Source organism: Orycteropus afer, unplaced genomic scaffold (genome assembly GCF_000298275.1).
Source record: "Orycteropus afer afer isolate SDZICR_OR568_19922 unplaced genomic scaffold, OryAfe1.0 scaffold00062, whole genome shotgun sequence".
NCBI classification, from domain to species: domain Eukaryota; kingdom Metazoa; phylum Chordata; class Mammalia; order Tubulidentata; family Orycteropodidae; genus Orycteropus; species Orycteropus afer.
Window position 1 is genome coordinate 10,532,318 of NW_006921649.1, and position 14,554 is coordinate 10,546,871.

A 14,554-nucleotide genomic window follows, 5' to 3' on the forward strand; every position below is an offset into this window, starting at 1 on the left:
CCCACAATGTAACAGCACTCTTCCCACTTCCTCCCCATAGTAACCTCTTCCCTGTGTCCTTCCCTCCCATGCATTCCTGCCCCCCGAGCTGTCTCTTTGTGCATACACTGTCTTTCTGTTCTCCTATGACTGATCTCTCCAAGGAGTTGCTCACAAGCTTTTAAGATCCCAGTCTCTACTCACCAAAGTAGGAGGTGGAACAGTGTTTTGTGTAGTATGTTATGCCAGTTGAACTTGATGTCCCCTGCCATCATGGTCCTGAGCCCACAGGTCCACCTACTCACTCCCTCTGTGTAGCTGGCTGTGGTCAAGAAGTGACTACAACTTTGTCCCTTGTCAGCTCCACTGTATACCTGGGAATTCTTACAGAACATACAAATACACTTGTAGAAACATTGTCTGCCGACCCTGTACATGGTCATGGGTGCACTGACCCCTGCATATACATACTTAATTGTTCAGCCTGTCCACCCATCTATCCACCTGTAGATCAGTGTTTGCCTTCACTGACAACACAGTTGTTTCTATCCATTTTGAGTTGTGTTCCATCAGCAGATGGAGGTCCTGAAAGCTTTACTCCATCTATCTCATTAAGGTTGACTACTTTGGAAAGAGGAGCTCTGGTAGCATAGTGGCTAAAGCACTTGACTGCTAACCAGAAGGCTGGCGGTTCAAACCCACCAGCCACTCCTCAGAAGGAAGGTTGGGCAGTCCTACTTCCGTAGTGATACTGCCTCGGAAACCCAAGGAGGGGTCGCTATGAGTCAGGGCCGACTCGACGGCACGTAACAACAACACCACCCCCACTTTGGAAAGGCAGCTCTTCCTCAGTCTTATTTTGAGTGCCTTCCAAACTGAGGGGCTCATCTTCCTGCACTGTATGAGATAATGTTTCAGGGCAGTTCATGAAGTTTTTCAGTAATATTTCCAACAGTGTTGCAGTACTCTTCATGAGGTTTTCACTGGTAAAGTTTTTCAGAAGTGGATGGCCACATCCTTCTTCCTAGTCTGTCTTAATCTGGAAGCTCCTCTGAAACCTTTCCACTATGGTAACCCTGCAGGTATTTGAAATACTGATGGCATAGCCTCTAGACTCACAGCAACACACAAGCCACCACAGTGCAACAAACTGAGACAAGTAGTGGTTGATGGATATTTGGGTTTATACCTTTTGGCTATTGTGAAGAATACTGTAATAAACATTAGTGCAAGTATCTTTTTGAGTCCCTGCTTTCATTTCTTTTGTATATGTACCTAGGAATATAATCGCTGGGTCGTGTGGTAATTCTGTGTTTAACTTTCTGAGGAACTGCCAAACTGTTGGCAACAGCAGCTGTACCATTTTACTTTTCCCCCAGTAATGTGTGAGGGTACCAGTTTCACCACATCTTTGCCAACACTTGTTATTTTCTCTTCTTGTTTGTTTGTTTTTAATAATACCCGTCTTAGTGGATGTATAGTGATATTGTGGCTTTGATTTTTATTTCTCTCCAAACTGATGACTTAGAGCATCTTTTCATTCATTTACTGGCCACTTGTATATCTTGCTGTTCTTTGAATAATACCAGTATGTTGTCCCATAGGGCCTTTTTACTTCTGTTTATTTCTGCTAAGAATACTTTCTCTTAGATACTTATATAGTTTATTTCTGACTTAAATCTGATGGATGCTGTCTTCCTCAGAGAAGCTTTCTTTGCCTTCTATCCAAAGTAATACTCAGTCCTTTTCTTTTTCTTCATAGTACTTATTACCTCTTGACACTGTTTATTTGTTTAGCCCAATAGAATAATGGAAAGGGTAAGCTTTGTCTGTTTTGTTCACTGCTGTGCTTGATCTCATCTGACTGGCAGAACCTTAACCCTGAAGGAATTCAGGGTTTTTTTCTAATTTTCTGGATGCTAATAAAATAAATTACACACCTCTCTAGATAAATGGCATTGCCAAATAATATATAGTTTTTACTTCCATCGGCCTGTAATAGAATACCACCTGCCCTGCCTGTCTTCATGTGTCTCATCACTGTCTACCCATTTACCTAAGCCTGAATACTGAGAGGTATCCCTAACTCTCCCTAACTATCCCTTTTTCTTTTTCCAGCTTCCATATACTGCCAAACATTCTTTCTTAACACTTTGCCAGTAAGTACCAAGTTTTCAAAGAAGTTCATATGCTGTGACCTAAACATTTTTTTTTTTTCTAGAAATCTTTGGGGTTAGGGAGAAGACAGTAGTCATGTTTCACTTAGAAGTATGAAATTATATTTGAAATGAGATAATTAAATTTTGACATAGCCTTAAGATTATGCAACCATTAAAAATAATGCTTTGAAAAGTATTTAATAATATGAAAAAAACTAGTCAAGATATATTGAGACAGATTAGTAGAATAGAATGCAAAGTTCAGTATAAAATCAAAATGCATAATTGAATCTAGCATATATGATAATAACTACTTCAAAATGGTGAGAAAAAGATGGACTATATAAGAAAGAAATGATGTTAAAGCAACTGGTTAGCCTTTAGAATGATAGATGACAAATAACGTTCTATGTAAATCTTACACCTAAGTGTCAAAATAAGCTCAAACGTTTCATAAAGGTCAATGTAAGAAAATGAAACAAAGAACCCTCAGATTCAGGGAAGATACAGTTATTATGCTAAATCTATTAAAAAAAATTGATGAAATTTTCTGCATAAGGAAAACAACAACAAAAACTTGATGACGTTAAAAACACCATAAAGTTAAGAGAGAAAGGGAAAATATTTACAGACCATTTACAGGCAAAGGACTCAATTCAGTAATATATAAAGACTTTATGGAAATTAGCAATAAAAAGACAACCTAATAGAAAAATTGGGAAAGATATGAGCAAACAGATAACAGAAAAGGACATACAAATAAATGGCCTAAAAACATGGGGAATTTTTTTCACTAATACATAAGAGAAATACAAATTAAAACTATACTGAGATGCAAATTTTCAGATTTACAGAATTTGAAAGTTTAATGTCATCTTGAAATATCTCAGCTAGATGTATATAGATACTATTGATGATAGGAGTATCGATTGGTTCAACCTCTATAGAGAGCAATTTGGTAATAGCTATCAAAATTATAAATGTACTCTGAACTAGTACTTTGACTTTTAGAAACACTTACCATAAATGTACATATGCAATGATGAGCACAAGATTGTTAATTCCAGGACAAATTATAAGCAGCCTTAGTGTTCATCACTAGGGGAATATTTGAGGAAATTGTGGTACCTTCATATCTTAGAATGTTAAGTAGCTGCACAAGAGAATGAGGAACCTCTTTATGTTTCACACAGAAAGATCTCTAAGGTTTGTTGTTAAATAAAAAAGCCAGGTTTAGAACCATGTATGTAGTGTGCGCTATATAGGTTTAAAAGGGCTGGGAAAAGTCATATTTGCAAGTATATGCATTAAAAAAAAGTCTCTGGAAGGATACATAAAGTGTTAGCGAGGTGTGTATGTGTGTGTGTGTGTGTGTATACACACACACACATACACACACACATGTTCAAGGAGCTCTGGTAGCATAGTGCCTAAGGCATTTGACTGCTAACCAGAAGGCTGGGCAATCTACTTCCATAGTGATACTGCTTCGGAAACCCAAGGAGGGGTCGCTATGAGTTGGGTTTGACTCAACGGCAGTGAGTTTGGTTTGGTTTAGTATTTATATGTTCATGTGTGCATACATGGAAGGAACTAAGGGGGTCACAGTTAGGCATAGTAGTTGCTTTTATGCAAATTAGAAAAGGGTGCTGCTTCTTTAAGAACCTCTACTTCTGTTAAACAATTACAATGTACTGATTTTGTTAGCACAAATAGTTGACAGCCATTCACTGGAAAATTTTAATACAACGTAATATTGAAGGATTTATTTTTTGAAAATTCTAGACTAAGCTTTATATTATATTAAGTTTATTCCTTAGGAAATCTAACTTAACCTTAAGTTCATTTATAATTTTCTGATAATAATAGTTACATATTAGTGTTAAAAATATTGATTTTGTTAAGATCATTCTGTAGTTTATTTCAGGTAAAATTTTAATTACTTTTTAGAAAGGTGATATAACCTGATAGGTGTACTTCTTGGTATGTTTTTGTATTTTGAATGATGTCATTCTAAAATGTTTAATTATTAAAAATACAAGGTTAAGTGAAAAAGTAAAATATAAAACTACACATTCAAATAAGCATCCTTTTGCTTAAAATTTACATATATGTCTGGTAGCGTAGTGCCTAAGGCACTTGACTGCTAACCAAAAGGCTGGCAGTTCACACCCACCAGCCACTCCTTGGAAGGAAGATGAGGCAATCTACTTCCATTGTGATACTGCTTCAGAAACCCAAAGAGGGGTTGCTATGAGTCGGGTCCGACTCGAGGGCACATAACAACAATAACATATATATCACACACACATAAATATTTACTTGGGCAATCCTACTTCCGTAGTGATACTGCCTTGGAAACCCAAGGAGGGGTCGCTATGAGTCAGGGCTGACTCCACGGCACATAACAACAACAACAACATCTATGTATATGCATTATACTTACATACAATATGTATACTTATTAATATGACCTACTTACGTTTATGTAGTAAAATAATACATGTTTATATGCATGTGTATATATATATATATATATATATATATATATATATGTCAGAAAACTGGAAGAATTAGAACAAATTGTAGTTACTTAACGAGCTCTGGTGGCATAGTGCCTAAGGCATTTGACTGCTAATCAGAAGTCTGGCGGTTCAAATCCACCAGCCACTCCTCGGAAGGAAGGTAGGGCAATTTAATTCTGTAGTGATACCACCTCGGAAACCCTGGGAGGAGTCGCTATGAGTCGAAATGCACTCGCCAGCAGCGAGTTTGGTTTTTGTTTTTGTAGTTACTTAGTGGTAGGATTTCCAATGATTAAAAAGTATTTTCTTTTTATACTTTTGTATTGTCCCACTTTTTGCAGCAATTAAATATTATATTGCATTGATAATAATAAGTGTTTAAATGTTATTGGGGGTTTTTAAAAATTTTTACTGAAGCTATTTTTTTCCTTCATGAAAAGAGTTTTTCAGCTTATATCCTTAATGGATACCGGATTGCCTCAGTGTTCTAATGAGAAAATAGAGCTTGCAATTCTGTGGTTCTTGGATCAGTTTCGTAAAACATACGTTGGTGATCAACTTCAAAGAACCTCAAAGGTAGGTTTTTACTAGAGATTAAAAAAAAAAAAAGTAAATGTTATTGGAGATAAAGAAAAATGTGCACATGTAACAGCGTTAAGCCAAATGATATATTTCAGAAATTTCTACCTGAGAAATTCAGTTTGATCAGTTGAAATTGGTTGATGGATTGGTATTGAAGGTGATACAAAGTTAATTTGCTTGTTTTATGCCTAGATTTACCATTTTCTTTAAAGGCTGATTGAGAGAAAGATAGTGAACATTTTAAAAATGACTAGCCATTAAATAATTAAAATTATTTTAAACACCTTAATGGATTTTTGACTTATTGACAGCAGTGATTTTGGTTTGGTTTTGATTCTATTTTAAGGCTGAGAACATAAGAGTTACTTTTTTAATTGTCCCGGGTTTGTTTGTTTGGATATTTATTTATGTGGTTTTCAGTATATTTTGCTCATTACTTGGCATTTTTACATAATAGTGAGGAGAAGAAGAATTAGATGTGTCCTTCAGAACCTGAAGTTAAATCACCTTAATTTAGGGGATATTCACAGTATGATAATTGAAGGTACAGCATCAGCAAGTTTAGATTAATTGATTTTGGACTAATGAGGTTTTATTAAGGGCATTTATGTGAACCATAAGCAAATACGTAGTAGTACTTGTGACACTGAGTAAGAACTATTTAAAAAAAAAAAAAAAATTCACTGCTGTCGAGTCGGATCTGACTCATAGCGACCCCTCTTTGGGTTTCTGAGGCAGTATCACTACGAAAGTAGGTTGCCCCATCTTCCTTCTGAGAGTGGCCGGTGGGTTTGAACCGCCTGCCTACTGGTTAGCAGTCAAATGCTTAGGCACAACACCACCAGAGCTCCTAAGTAAGAACTAGAAGAGACTATTCCTCTTCTTAGAATAGTAAATGTTTCCAAATCCTTCTCTGATGACTAGTCCTAAAGACAATCTTACTTTCTTTAGATTTATAGTTTATCACTAATGGTGAAAGATTTCTTATCTGAAAAGTCTAGATTAAGAATTGAGCTTTTTATCTAGGAAATTTAGCTTAACTTTTAGTTCCTTTATGACTTTCTGATAATAATAGTTGTACACTAGTGTCAAAAAAAATTGTTTTTTTTGGTTTTGTTAAGACCATCATTTATTTATAGGTAAAATTTTCTTCACTCTTTAAGAAAGTAGTATAGCTTTCTGCTTCCTTTGTCAAACATGTTGTGATATTTAATTGCCATTTAGGATTAACATCAGTAAAATTTTCTTAGAATTTAGCTTTCATTGAATAAGAACATTTGGAGGGAAAAGGCATAGTTAGAAATAAATATTTTAGTTGTCAGTAAGACATTAGAACCAGACAGTAATTACATGGTATAAAATTTATACATGATACCTCTCTTTAAATCCCAACTGTATTACTCAAAAGTTGAGTATAAATGAATTATGATAAATTGTCTTGTTAAAATGTACCCAGAGCATTTATTATTTTGCTTTTGCAGAAGTAGGTAACATTATTAATCCGATACACGTTTGGTCTGGATCTTAAAGCAGAGTGGTATAATATATTTAAAAAAAAAAAAAAAAAGCCTCAAATTACTGTGTTTAAAATACTTGGAAACAGGTATGTAAAAATGAGACTAGTTGTTCGGGAAATGGGATTTGGGAAATTATTTTTCAAAATATTTGTTCGAGATAAATATAACTTGTTTGGGATTTGTGAAAAAAGTGAATTATAGAAGATCAATTTTTTCTTTCTTAAAAACGCTTACATATTAGAAAACAATAAACCTATTGTCAGACTGTGGTTGATTGTTTTATTATAATTTTGATTTTTTTGATACATATATTTACCCTATTTCAAAGGGAGTTTAGTCTTAAGATTACTGTATTTCTAAGATGTTCCTATCATCGCATAACACCAAAGTGAAGCTAAAATTTCCCATCGTTTTATTTCTCTGGCTTATCTGCTGACCATAGCACTGCCTTTATAGAAACCATTTTTTGGGGTATGGGGTGTAATATGTACCCTGGCACTTTGTAGGAACTCTTTACACTCTCTTTAGTCCTTAAAACAAGCCAGCAGAGTAGGTGCTCTCATTTTATATATAAAGGAACAGAGTCTCTAAGACATTTAGTAAGTAATCTGTTTTTCTGGTGATAAACTCAGAAGACTAGGTGGAAAATATTTTTTAGTGGCTGTATTGTTGAATTGGCAACTTGTGGCTAAAAAGAAGGTGTATTAGATAATAAAAAGCAAGTAAAGTTTTAGTAAGTGACTAAAGTTTAACAGTTTGTGAGCATTTATTTTGTACTAGAACTATATGAAAGACTAAACATTATCTCATTTAATTGGATCCTATAAAGCGTGATTTACAAGGTTCTTCCTAATCTCATTTTTGCTTCTGTTACTAGTGTCATGCCTCAGTGCTCCATACCTTGCACTCCGTGCTTTATATGTACTGAACTTTTTTCACATCCTTGGACAGTCTCTACTCTCTGTCAAGTCATGGTTTTTGAACAAATTGTTCCCTTGGCCCAGGACATTATTTTTGTAAATCCATTTTTCACGTCCTTACTCTCCCTTACTCTGCCTGCTGATTCCTACTTATCTTTGGCATTAGACATCCCATCTTTTACAACATCCTTCTTAACTCTCAGATTCTGGGAGAGTCCCTTTTCTGTCTGTTCTGTAGTAGTCTTATGCCTCCTATTTTAGCATTTATTACAATGTATTGTAATTATTTTTTAGCAAAATATGTATAAACTGTAATCTTGGTTAGGACATTTTCCTACATTGTTATCACCTCCACATGCTGACATATTCCTTTCTTTATATATCTAGTAGATAACTGTTGAATGTACCTGGGCCTAGGATCTAGGATTGGGCCTGGATTTCATAATACTTTCAAAAAATGAAGAGTATGCTCTTGAGTTTGAAAATGATGTTAGCTTGAATGAAATTGTTTAGAAATTTTAAATAAAGTATAAGATTAAGCATCTTGCGGGGGAAAAGCCTATATCCACAGCAAAATATAATTTATAAAAATAAGTGCTCATCAGGATACTATGAAGAACAGTACTCCAACAAATTTGAAAATCTAGAAGAATAGAACAGATTTCTAGAAACACACTAATTACCTAGATTAACACAGACTGAAGGGGAAAAGTTGAATAGACCCATAACAAAAGAAGAAATTGAACAGGTCATAAAAAAATCACCACCACCACCAACAACAACAAAAAAGCCCTGGCCCAGATGGTTTCACTGAAGAATTCTGTCAAACATTAAGAACTGACACCAATCCTACTTAAACTATTCCAGAACATAGTAAAGACAGAATCCCCCCAAATTCATTTTATGAAGCAAGCATAACCTTGATACAAAAACCAGACAAAGACATCACTAAGAAGGAAAGCTACAGACCAATATCCCTCGTGTATATAGATGCAAAAATCTTCAACAAAATCCTAGCTAATAGACTCCAGCAACATATCCAAAAAATGATACATTGTGACTCAAGTGGTTCATACTAGGTTTGCAAGGATGGTTCAGCATTAGAAAAACAATCAGTGTCAATAAAACAAAGGAAAAGAACCACATGATCATATCAATTGATGCAGAAAACACATTTGGTAAAATCCAACACCCTTTCCTGATAAAAATTCTCAGCAAAATAGGAATAGAAGGGACATTTCTCAACATCATAAAGGGCATATATGCAAAATCAGCAGCCAACATTATTCTTAATGAAGAGAGACTGAAACCACTCCCCTTTCAAAGAGGAACCAAACACGGATGCCTTCTATCATCACTTCTGTTCAACATTGTGTTGGAAGTCCAAGCCAGGGCCATAAGGCAAGAAAAGGAAATCAAAGGCATCCAGATTGGTAAGGAAGAAGTCAAACTATCCCTATTTGCTGATGATATGGTCCTATACATAGAAAACCCAAGAGACTCAGCAAGAAAACCCTGGAAATAATTGAGAGATTTAGCATAGTGGCAGGATACAAGATCAACGTACAAAAATCAGTTGGACTTCTTTACACTGGAAGAAAGAGGTTGCTGAAAAAGAAATAAGGAAATAAATGTTGTTTACAATAGCTACCAAAAAAATAAAGTACTTGGGAATAAATCTTACCAGGGACACAAAAGACCTGTACAAAGAAAACTACAAAGCAAGAAACCATAAGAGATCTACATAAATGGAAGGACATAACCATGCTCATGGATAGGAAGATTGAGCATTGTGAAAATGTCAATTCTATCCAAAGCAATCTATACATTCGATGCAATCCCAATTCAGATCCCATCAACATTCTTTGAGGATATGGAAAAGCCAATCACTAGCCAAGCTCACTGCTGTTGAGTCAGATCCAACTCATAGAGACCCCTTCTTGGGTTTCTGAGGCAGTATCTCTACGGAAGTAGACTGCCAGTCTTCCTTCTGAGGGGTGGCTGGTGTGTTTGAACCACCAGCCTTCTGGTTAGCAGTCAGATTCCTTAGCTACTATGCCACCAGAGCTCCTAATTTTATATGGAAAGGAAAGAGGCCTCGGATAAGCACAGCACTGTTGAAGAAGAAGAGCAAAGTAGGAGGTCTCACATTCCCAGATCTCAAAACCTGCTATACAGCCAGAGTAGTCAAAATACTCTGGTATTTGTACAATGACAGACACATAGACCAGTGGAATATAATTGAGAACCCAGAAAGAGATCCGTCTACCTATGGTCAGCTGATCTTTGACAAAGGGCGGACATCCATGAAATTGGGAGGAGATGGTGTCCTGGTTACCTAGTCCCTTTCTGACAAGAAATATACCACAAATGGGATGGCCTTAACAAACAGGAGTTTATTCTCTTACAATTTGGAGGCTTTAAGTCTGAGTTCAAAGTGCCATCCTCTAGAGGCTGGGTGAAAGCCCCTCAACCTTGGAGTTCAGCTCTGCCTCCTGCTCCCAGCCCACTGGAGCTAGAGGTGTTTCTTCACTTAGACAGCTGCTAGCTGCTGAGGCCAACAAACCCAAGGTTGACAAGTAAAAAGGCACAGTCCCAATGTTACCAAACCACACGGCATGCCATTAATTTAAGTCCATTGTAAGTCCCAAGGTCGGCAGAGCATGGCAGGCTGCTGAGCAATGACATGGCTACATGCAGGGTCCAAGCATGCCATAAAACTAGAGACCATCCCCCAAGGCTTCTGCTTATATACAGGAGCAGACCACCTTCCCTAAGGCAGCTACTCAGCTGCTCACAGTAGATTCCACCATAGAGTTGATTACCAGTCTCATCATGGGCAATACTACTTCCAGCTGCCCAGCCACTCAACCAGGCCTCGTCAAGTTGACACACCAACTAAATTACCATAGCTGGTCTCTAACAAATGGTGCTGGCAAAACTGGATATTCATCTGCAGAAAAATGAAACAAAATCTGTACCTCATGCCATATACAAAAACTACCTCCAGGTGGATCAAAGACTTAAATGTGAAACTTAAAACCATAAAGTTCCTCAAGGGAAAAATAGGTGCAAATTTAGGGACCATAATTTATGACATAAGTGGACTATCAAGTATAACCCAAAATACACAAACAGCAGAAGATAAACTAGATGATTGGAACCTTCCAAAAATTAATTTTTTATGTGCTTCCAAAGACTTCTCCAAGAGTCAAAAGAGAACCTACAGATTGGGAAAAAAATACCTGGCAATGACATATCTGACAAGGAACTTATCTCTAAAATATATAGAAAATTCCAACACCTCAACAACAAAAAGACAATCTAATTTAAAAATGAGCAGAAGACATGAATAGACACTTCACCAAAGAGGATATTCAAGCGGCCAACAAACACATGAAGAAATGTTCATGATCATTAGCTATTAGAGAGATGCAAATCAAAACAACAATGAGATACCATCCTGCCCCAGAACTAATAGCAAAGTTCAACAAGACAGAACATAACAAATGCTGGCAAGGATGTGGAGAGATTGGGACTCTCATACACTGCTAGTGGGACTTTAAAATGGTGCAACCACTGTAGAAAGCAGTATGCCAATTCCTTAAAAAGTTGGAATTATAAATATCATTTGACCCAGCAATCCCATTAGTAGATATATATCCTAAAGAAGTGAGAGTCAGGACAAGAACAGATATATGCACACCCATGTTCGTCACAGCACTATTTACAGTAGCCAAAGTATGGAAACAACCTAGGTGTCCATCAACAGAAGAATGGATAACCTAACTATGATACACACACACTCCCCTCAAAAACCTCACTGCCATTGAGTCAGATGTGACTCATAGCAATCCCTCCTTGGGTTTCTGAGGCGGTATCTCTATGGAAGTAGATTGCCCAATCTTCTTTCTGAAGAGTGGCTGGTGGATTTGAACTGCCAGCCTTCTAGTTAGCAGTCCGATGGCTTAGGCACTATGCTACCAGAGGTCCCCATACATACACACAATGGAATATTATGCAACTGTGAAGAATAACGTAGAGTCTACAAAACACCACATATTGTGGATGAACATTATGCTGAAGAGTGGTGGGTGGATTTGAACTTCCAGCCTTCTAGTTAGCAGTCAAATGGCTTAGGCACTATGCAACAAAGATACAGACAACAAAGATGAACCCTTTGCATATATGCTACTGTGTTCTCAGTGATGGCAAGTATTGATCCATGGGTGGATAGATGAGTGGACAGGCTGAACGATCAGGTTTGTCTAGTCAGGGGAGTGTGCCCATGACCATGTATAGGGTTGGCAGACAATGTTTTTACCAGTGTATTTATATGTGCTGTAAAAATGGCCAGGTAAATAGTAGTGCTGACAAGGGACAAGTTGTGGTGACTTCTTGGCCACAGGCAGCTACCTGAAGGGAAAGAGTATTTGGACCTATGGGTTTGGGACAATGGTCGGAGGGGACATCAAACTCATTGGCAAAACATACTAAACAAAAACATTGTTCCACATCCTGCTTTGGTGAGTAGTAATTGGAATATTAAAAGCTTGCAAGCAGCCATCTTGATGCAACAATGGGTCTCTCCTCATCCAGAGCAAAGAAGAATGAAGAAAACCAAAGATGCATGGAAACAATTTGTCTAGTGGACTGGTAAACCATGCGATTGTCAACCTGTATGACCATGAGACCAGAAGAACTAGATGGTGCCCGGCTACCACTGTCAACCACTCAGAGGGTGATCTTTGTAGGAGAGCCTGGATAGAGTGTGAGAACAATGTAGAACAAAACTCAAAACCATAAAGAAAGGCCAGGTTTGCTGCTCTGACAGAGCCTGGTAAAACCTCTTAGAGTATGGCCCCTAGCTTCCCTTCAAGTCTAGAATTGAACTCACTCCTGTAGTTTCTAGCCAAATAATAGACAGGCATATGGGGTGAACATTTATATCAGGTAGGTGCACTCCTTGGAGAGATCAGTCCTGGGAGAACAGAAGGGCAATGTATGCACAGGGAGACAGTTCAGGGGGCAGGAGTGTATGAGAGGGAAGGACACAGGGAAGAGGTAACTATGGGGAGGAAGTAGGTAGAGAGCTGTTGCTTTGTGGGAAATTGAAATCAATGTCATGAGACAAAATGTGTATGAACTGCTGTATGGAAGATGGATTTGTTCTCTAAACTTTCACCCAAATCACTATATATGTATACATGTGTGTGTGTGTGTGTGTGTGTGTGTAGGGCTGCAGTGGTTAAAGCATTCTGTTGTTAACCAAATGGTCAGTGATTCAAACCCACTAGCTGCTTTATAGGATAAAGATGAGGCTGTCTGCTTCTATAAAGATTTACAGCCTTGAAAACCCTTCTCTATTATGTATGGTCACTATGAGTTTAAATTGGCTTGATGACAGTGAAGATAGATATAGATGATATAGATAGAGATATGGATATGGATATGGATATAGACATACACATACACATAGATATAGACAGATATATATGACATCTTCTGACTAAACCAAAAACCAAACTCACTGCCATCAAGTCAGATCGGCCTCATAGTGACCCCTCCTTGGGTTTCTGAGGCGGTTTCTCTACAGAAGTAGATTGTCCAATCTTCCTTCCAAGGAGTGGCTGGTGGGTTTGAATCACCAGCTTTCTGCTTAGCAGTTGAATGCTTTAGGTACTATGCTGCCAGAGCTCCCCCTAATTTTGTCTATCATGTCCTTAATTTACTAGGAAAAGTCGTTACCCTACTTCTACAATTCTACTCTTCCAAATTAGTGCCAGTGCAGCCAATTGGAAGACTTGTTGCCTATGTCACCATATGCCAAATTTTGGACATCTCAAATAATGGACTTGCCTGAAATTAATGCTATAAGCCATGGTCAACCAAGTAGCAAAGAGAAGATCTACCACCCATATTCTATCATTTGAATATGGAAAAGAACCATAGCCTTTTGGAAAAATATCAGATCCCAAGACTAGGGCAGAAAATATTCAAGGGAGCAAGAAAGTGTTCAAAGACTACTAGAGTTTTTTTTCAGATAAACTCAGGAACCAGCTTACTAAAGTAGTGACAAGGGAAGCATCCAAAAAAAAAAAAAAAAGTTATAATGGACTGAAATACATAAACTATGTTAACTTCCTTAAATTCATAACAATACTCAAAAATAAATCAAATTCTTTAACTTTGAAGGATGCTATGGAACTAACACATTGGACTTGATGGAGATGGGGGAGAAATTAAAGGGAAAGAATCATTAGTTATTTAATCTGTCATTCTTGTGCTTGCTGTTTCTCATAGTAAGCAAGTCATTCGAAAAGGGGTGGCCTTTTGAAACCTATCTAGCCAATCAGATGTAAGTGAAAGTCTGCTGGTGTTAGATTTTTTTTCCTTTCTCCTTCTTTCTAACTGCAATGAGGACAACTTTGCTAGAGGTACAATAGCCCTATTGCAAATCTGAGATTAAAAGTTGTGTCCTAATGATGGTATAATATAACTAGTAAAAAGAAAGTTAGAGTTTTCTTAAATTATAACTGAAGAGCCACGTAGATAAGACAATAGCCCATCTAGGTTTTTTATGCTACTTTTAACTGGATTTTTCTATGTGTAGCTTTAGTAAATGTGGTCAGTCCAAAGATAAAGGTATTGAGACATAAATAATTAATATTAATTTATCTGAGTGATTCTCAGAAGAAAAATTTTTAAAAAATAAAAATAATATAAGAGAAGATGTAAACCACAGTTGTTGTTGTTGTTGTTAAGTGCCGTCGAGTCGGTTCCGACTCATAGCGACCCCATGCACAGCAGAACGAAACACTGCCCGATCCCGCACCAGCCCCACAATCCCTGCTATACTCGAGCCCATCATC

At 37.2% G+C, this 14,554-nt stretch overlaps 1 protein-coding gene across 1 annotated transcript in view; it reads left to right on the plus strand.

The window, feature by feature from the left end:
• Positions 1 to 14,554, plus strand: part of RANBP17 (RAN binding protein 17) — a 533,584-nt gene that overhangs the window by 132,139 nt on the left and 386,891 nt on the right. Inside the window, exon 14 of the mRNA XM_007939761.2 lies at positions 5,104 to 5,239. Within this exon, the coding sequence (XP_007937952.1) occupies positions 5,104 to 5,239 (136 nt within the window). The remainder of the gene's footprint in view (positions 1 to 5,103; positions 5,240 to 14,554) is intronic.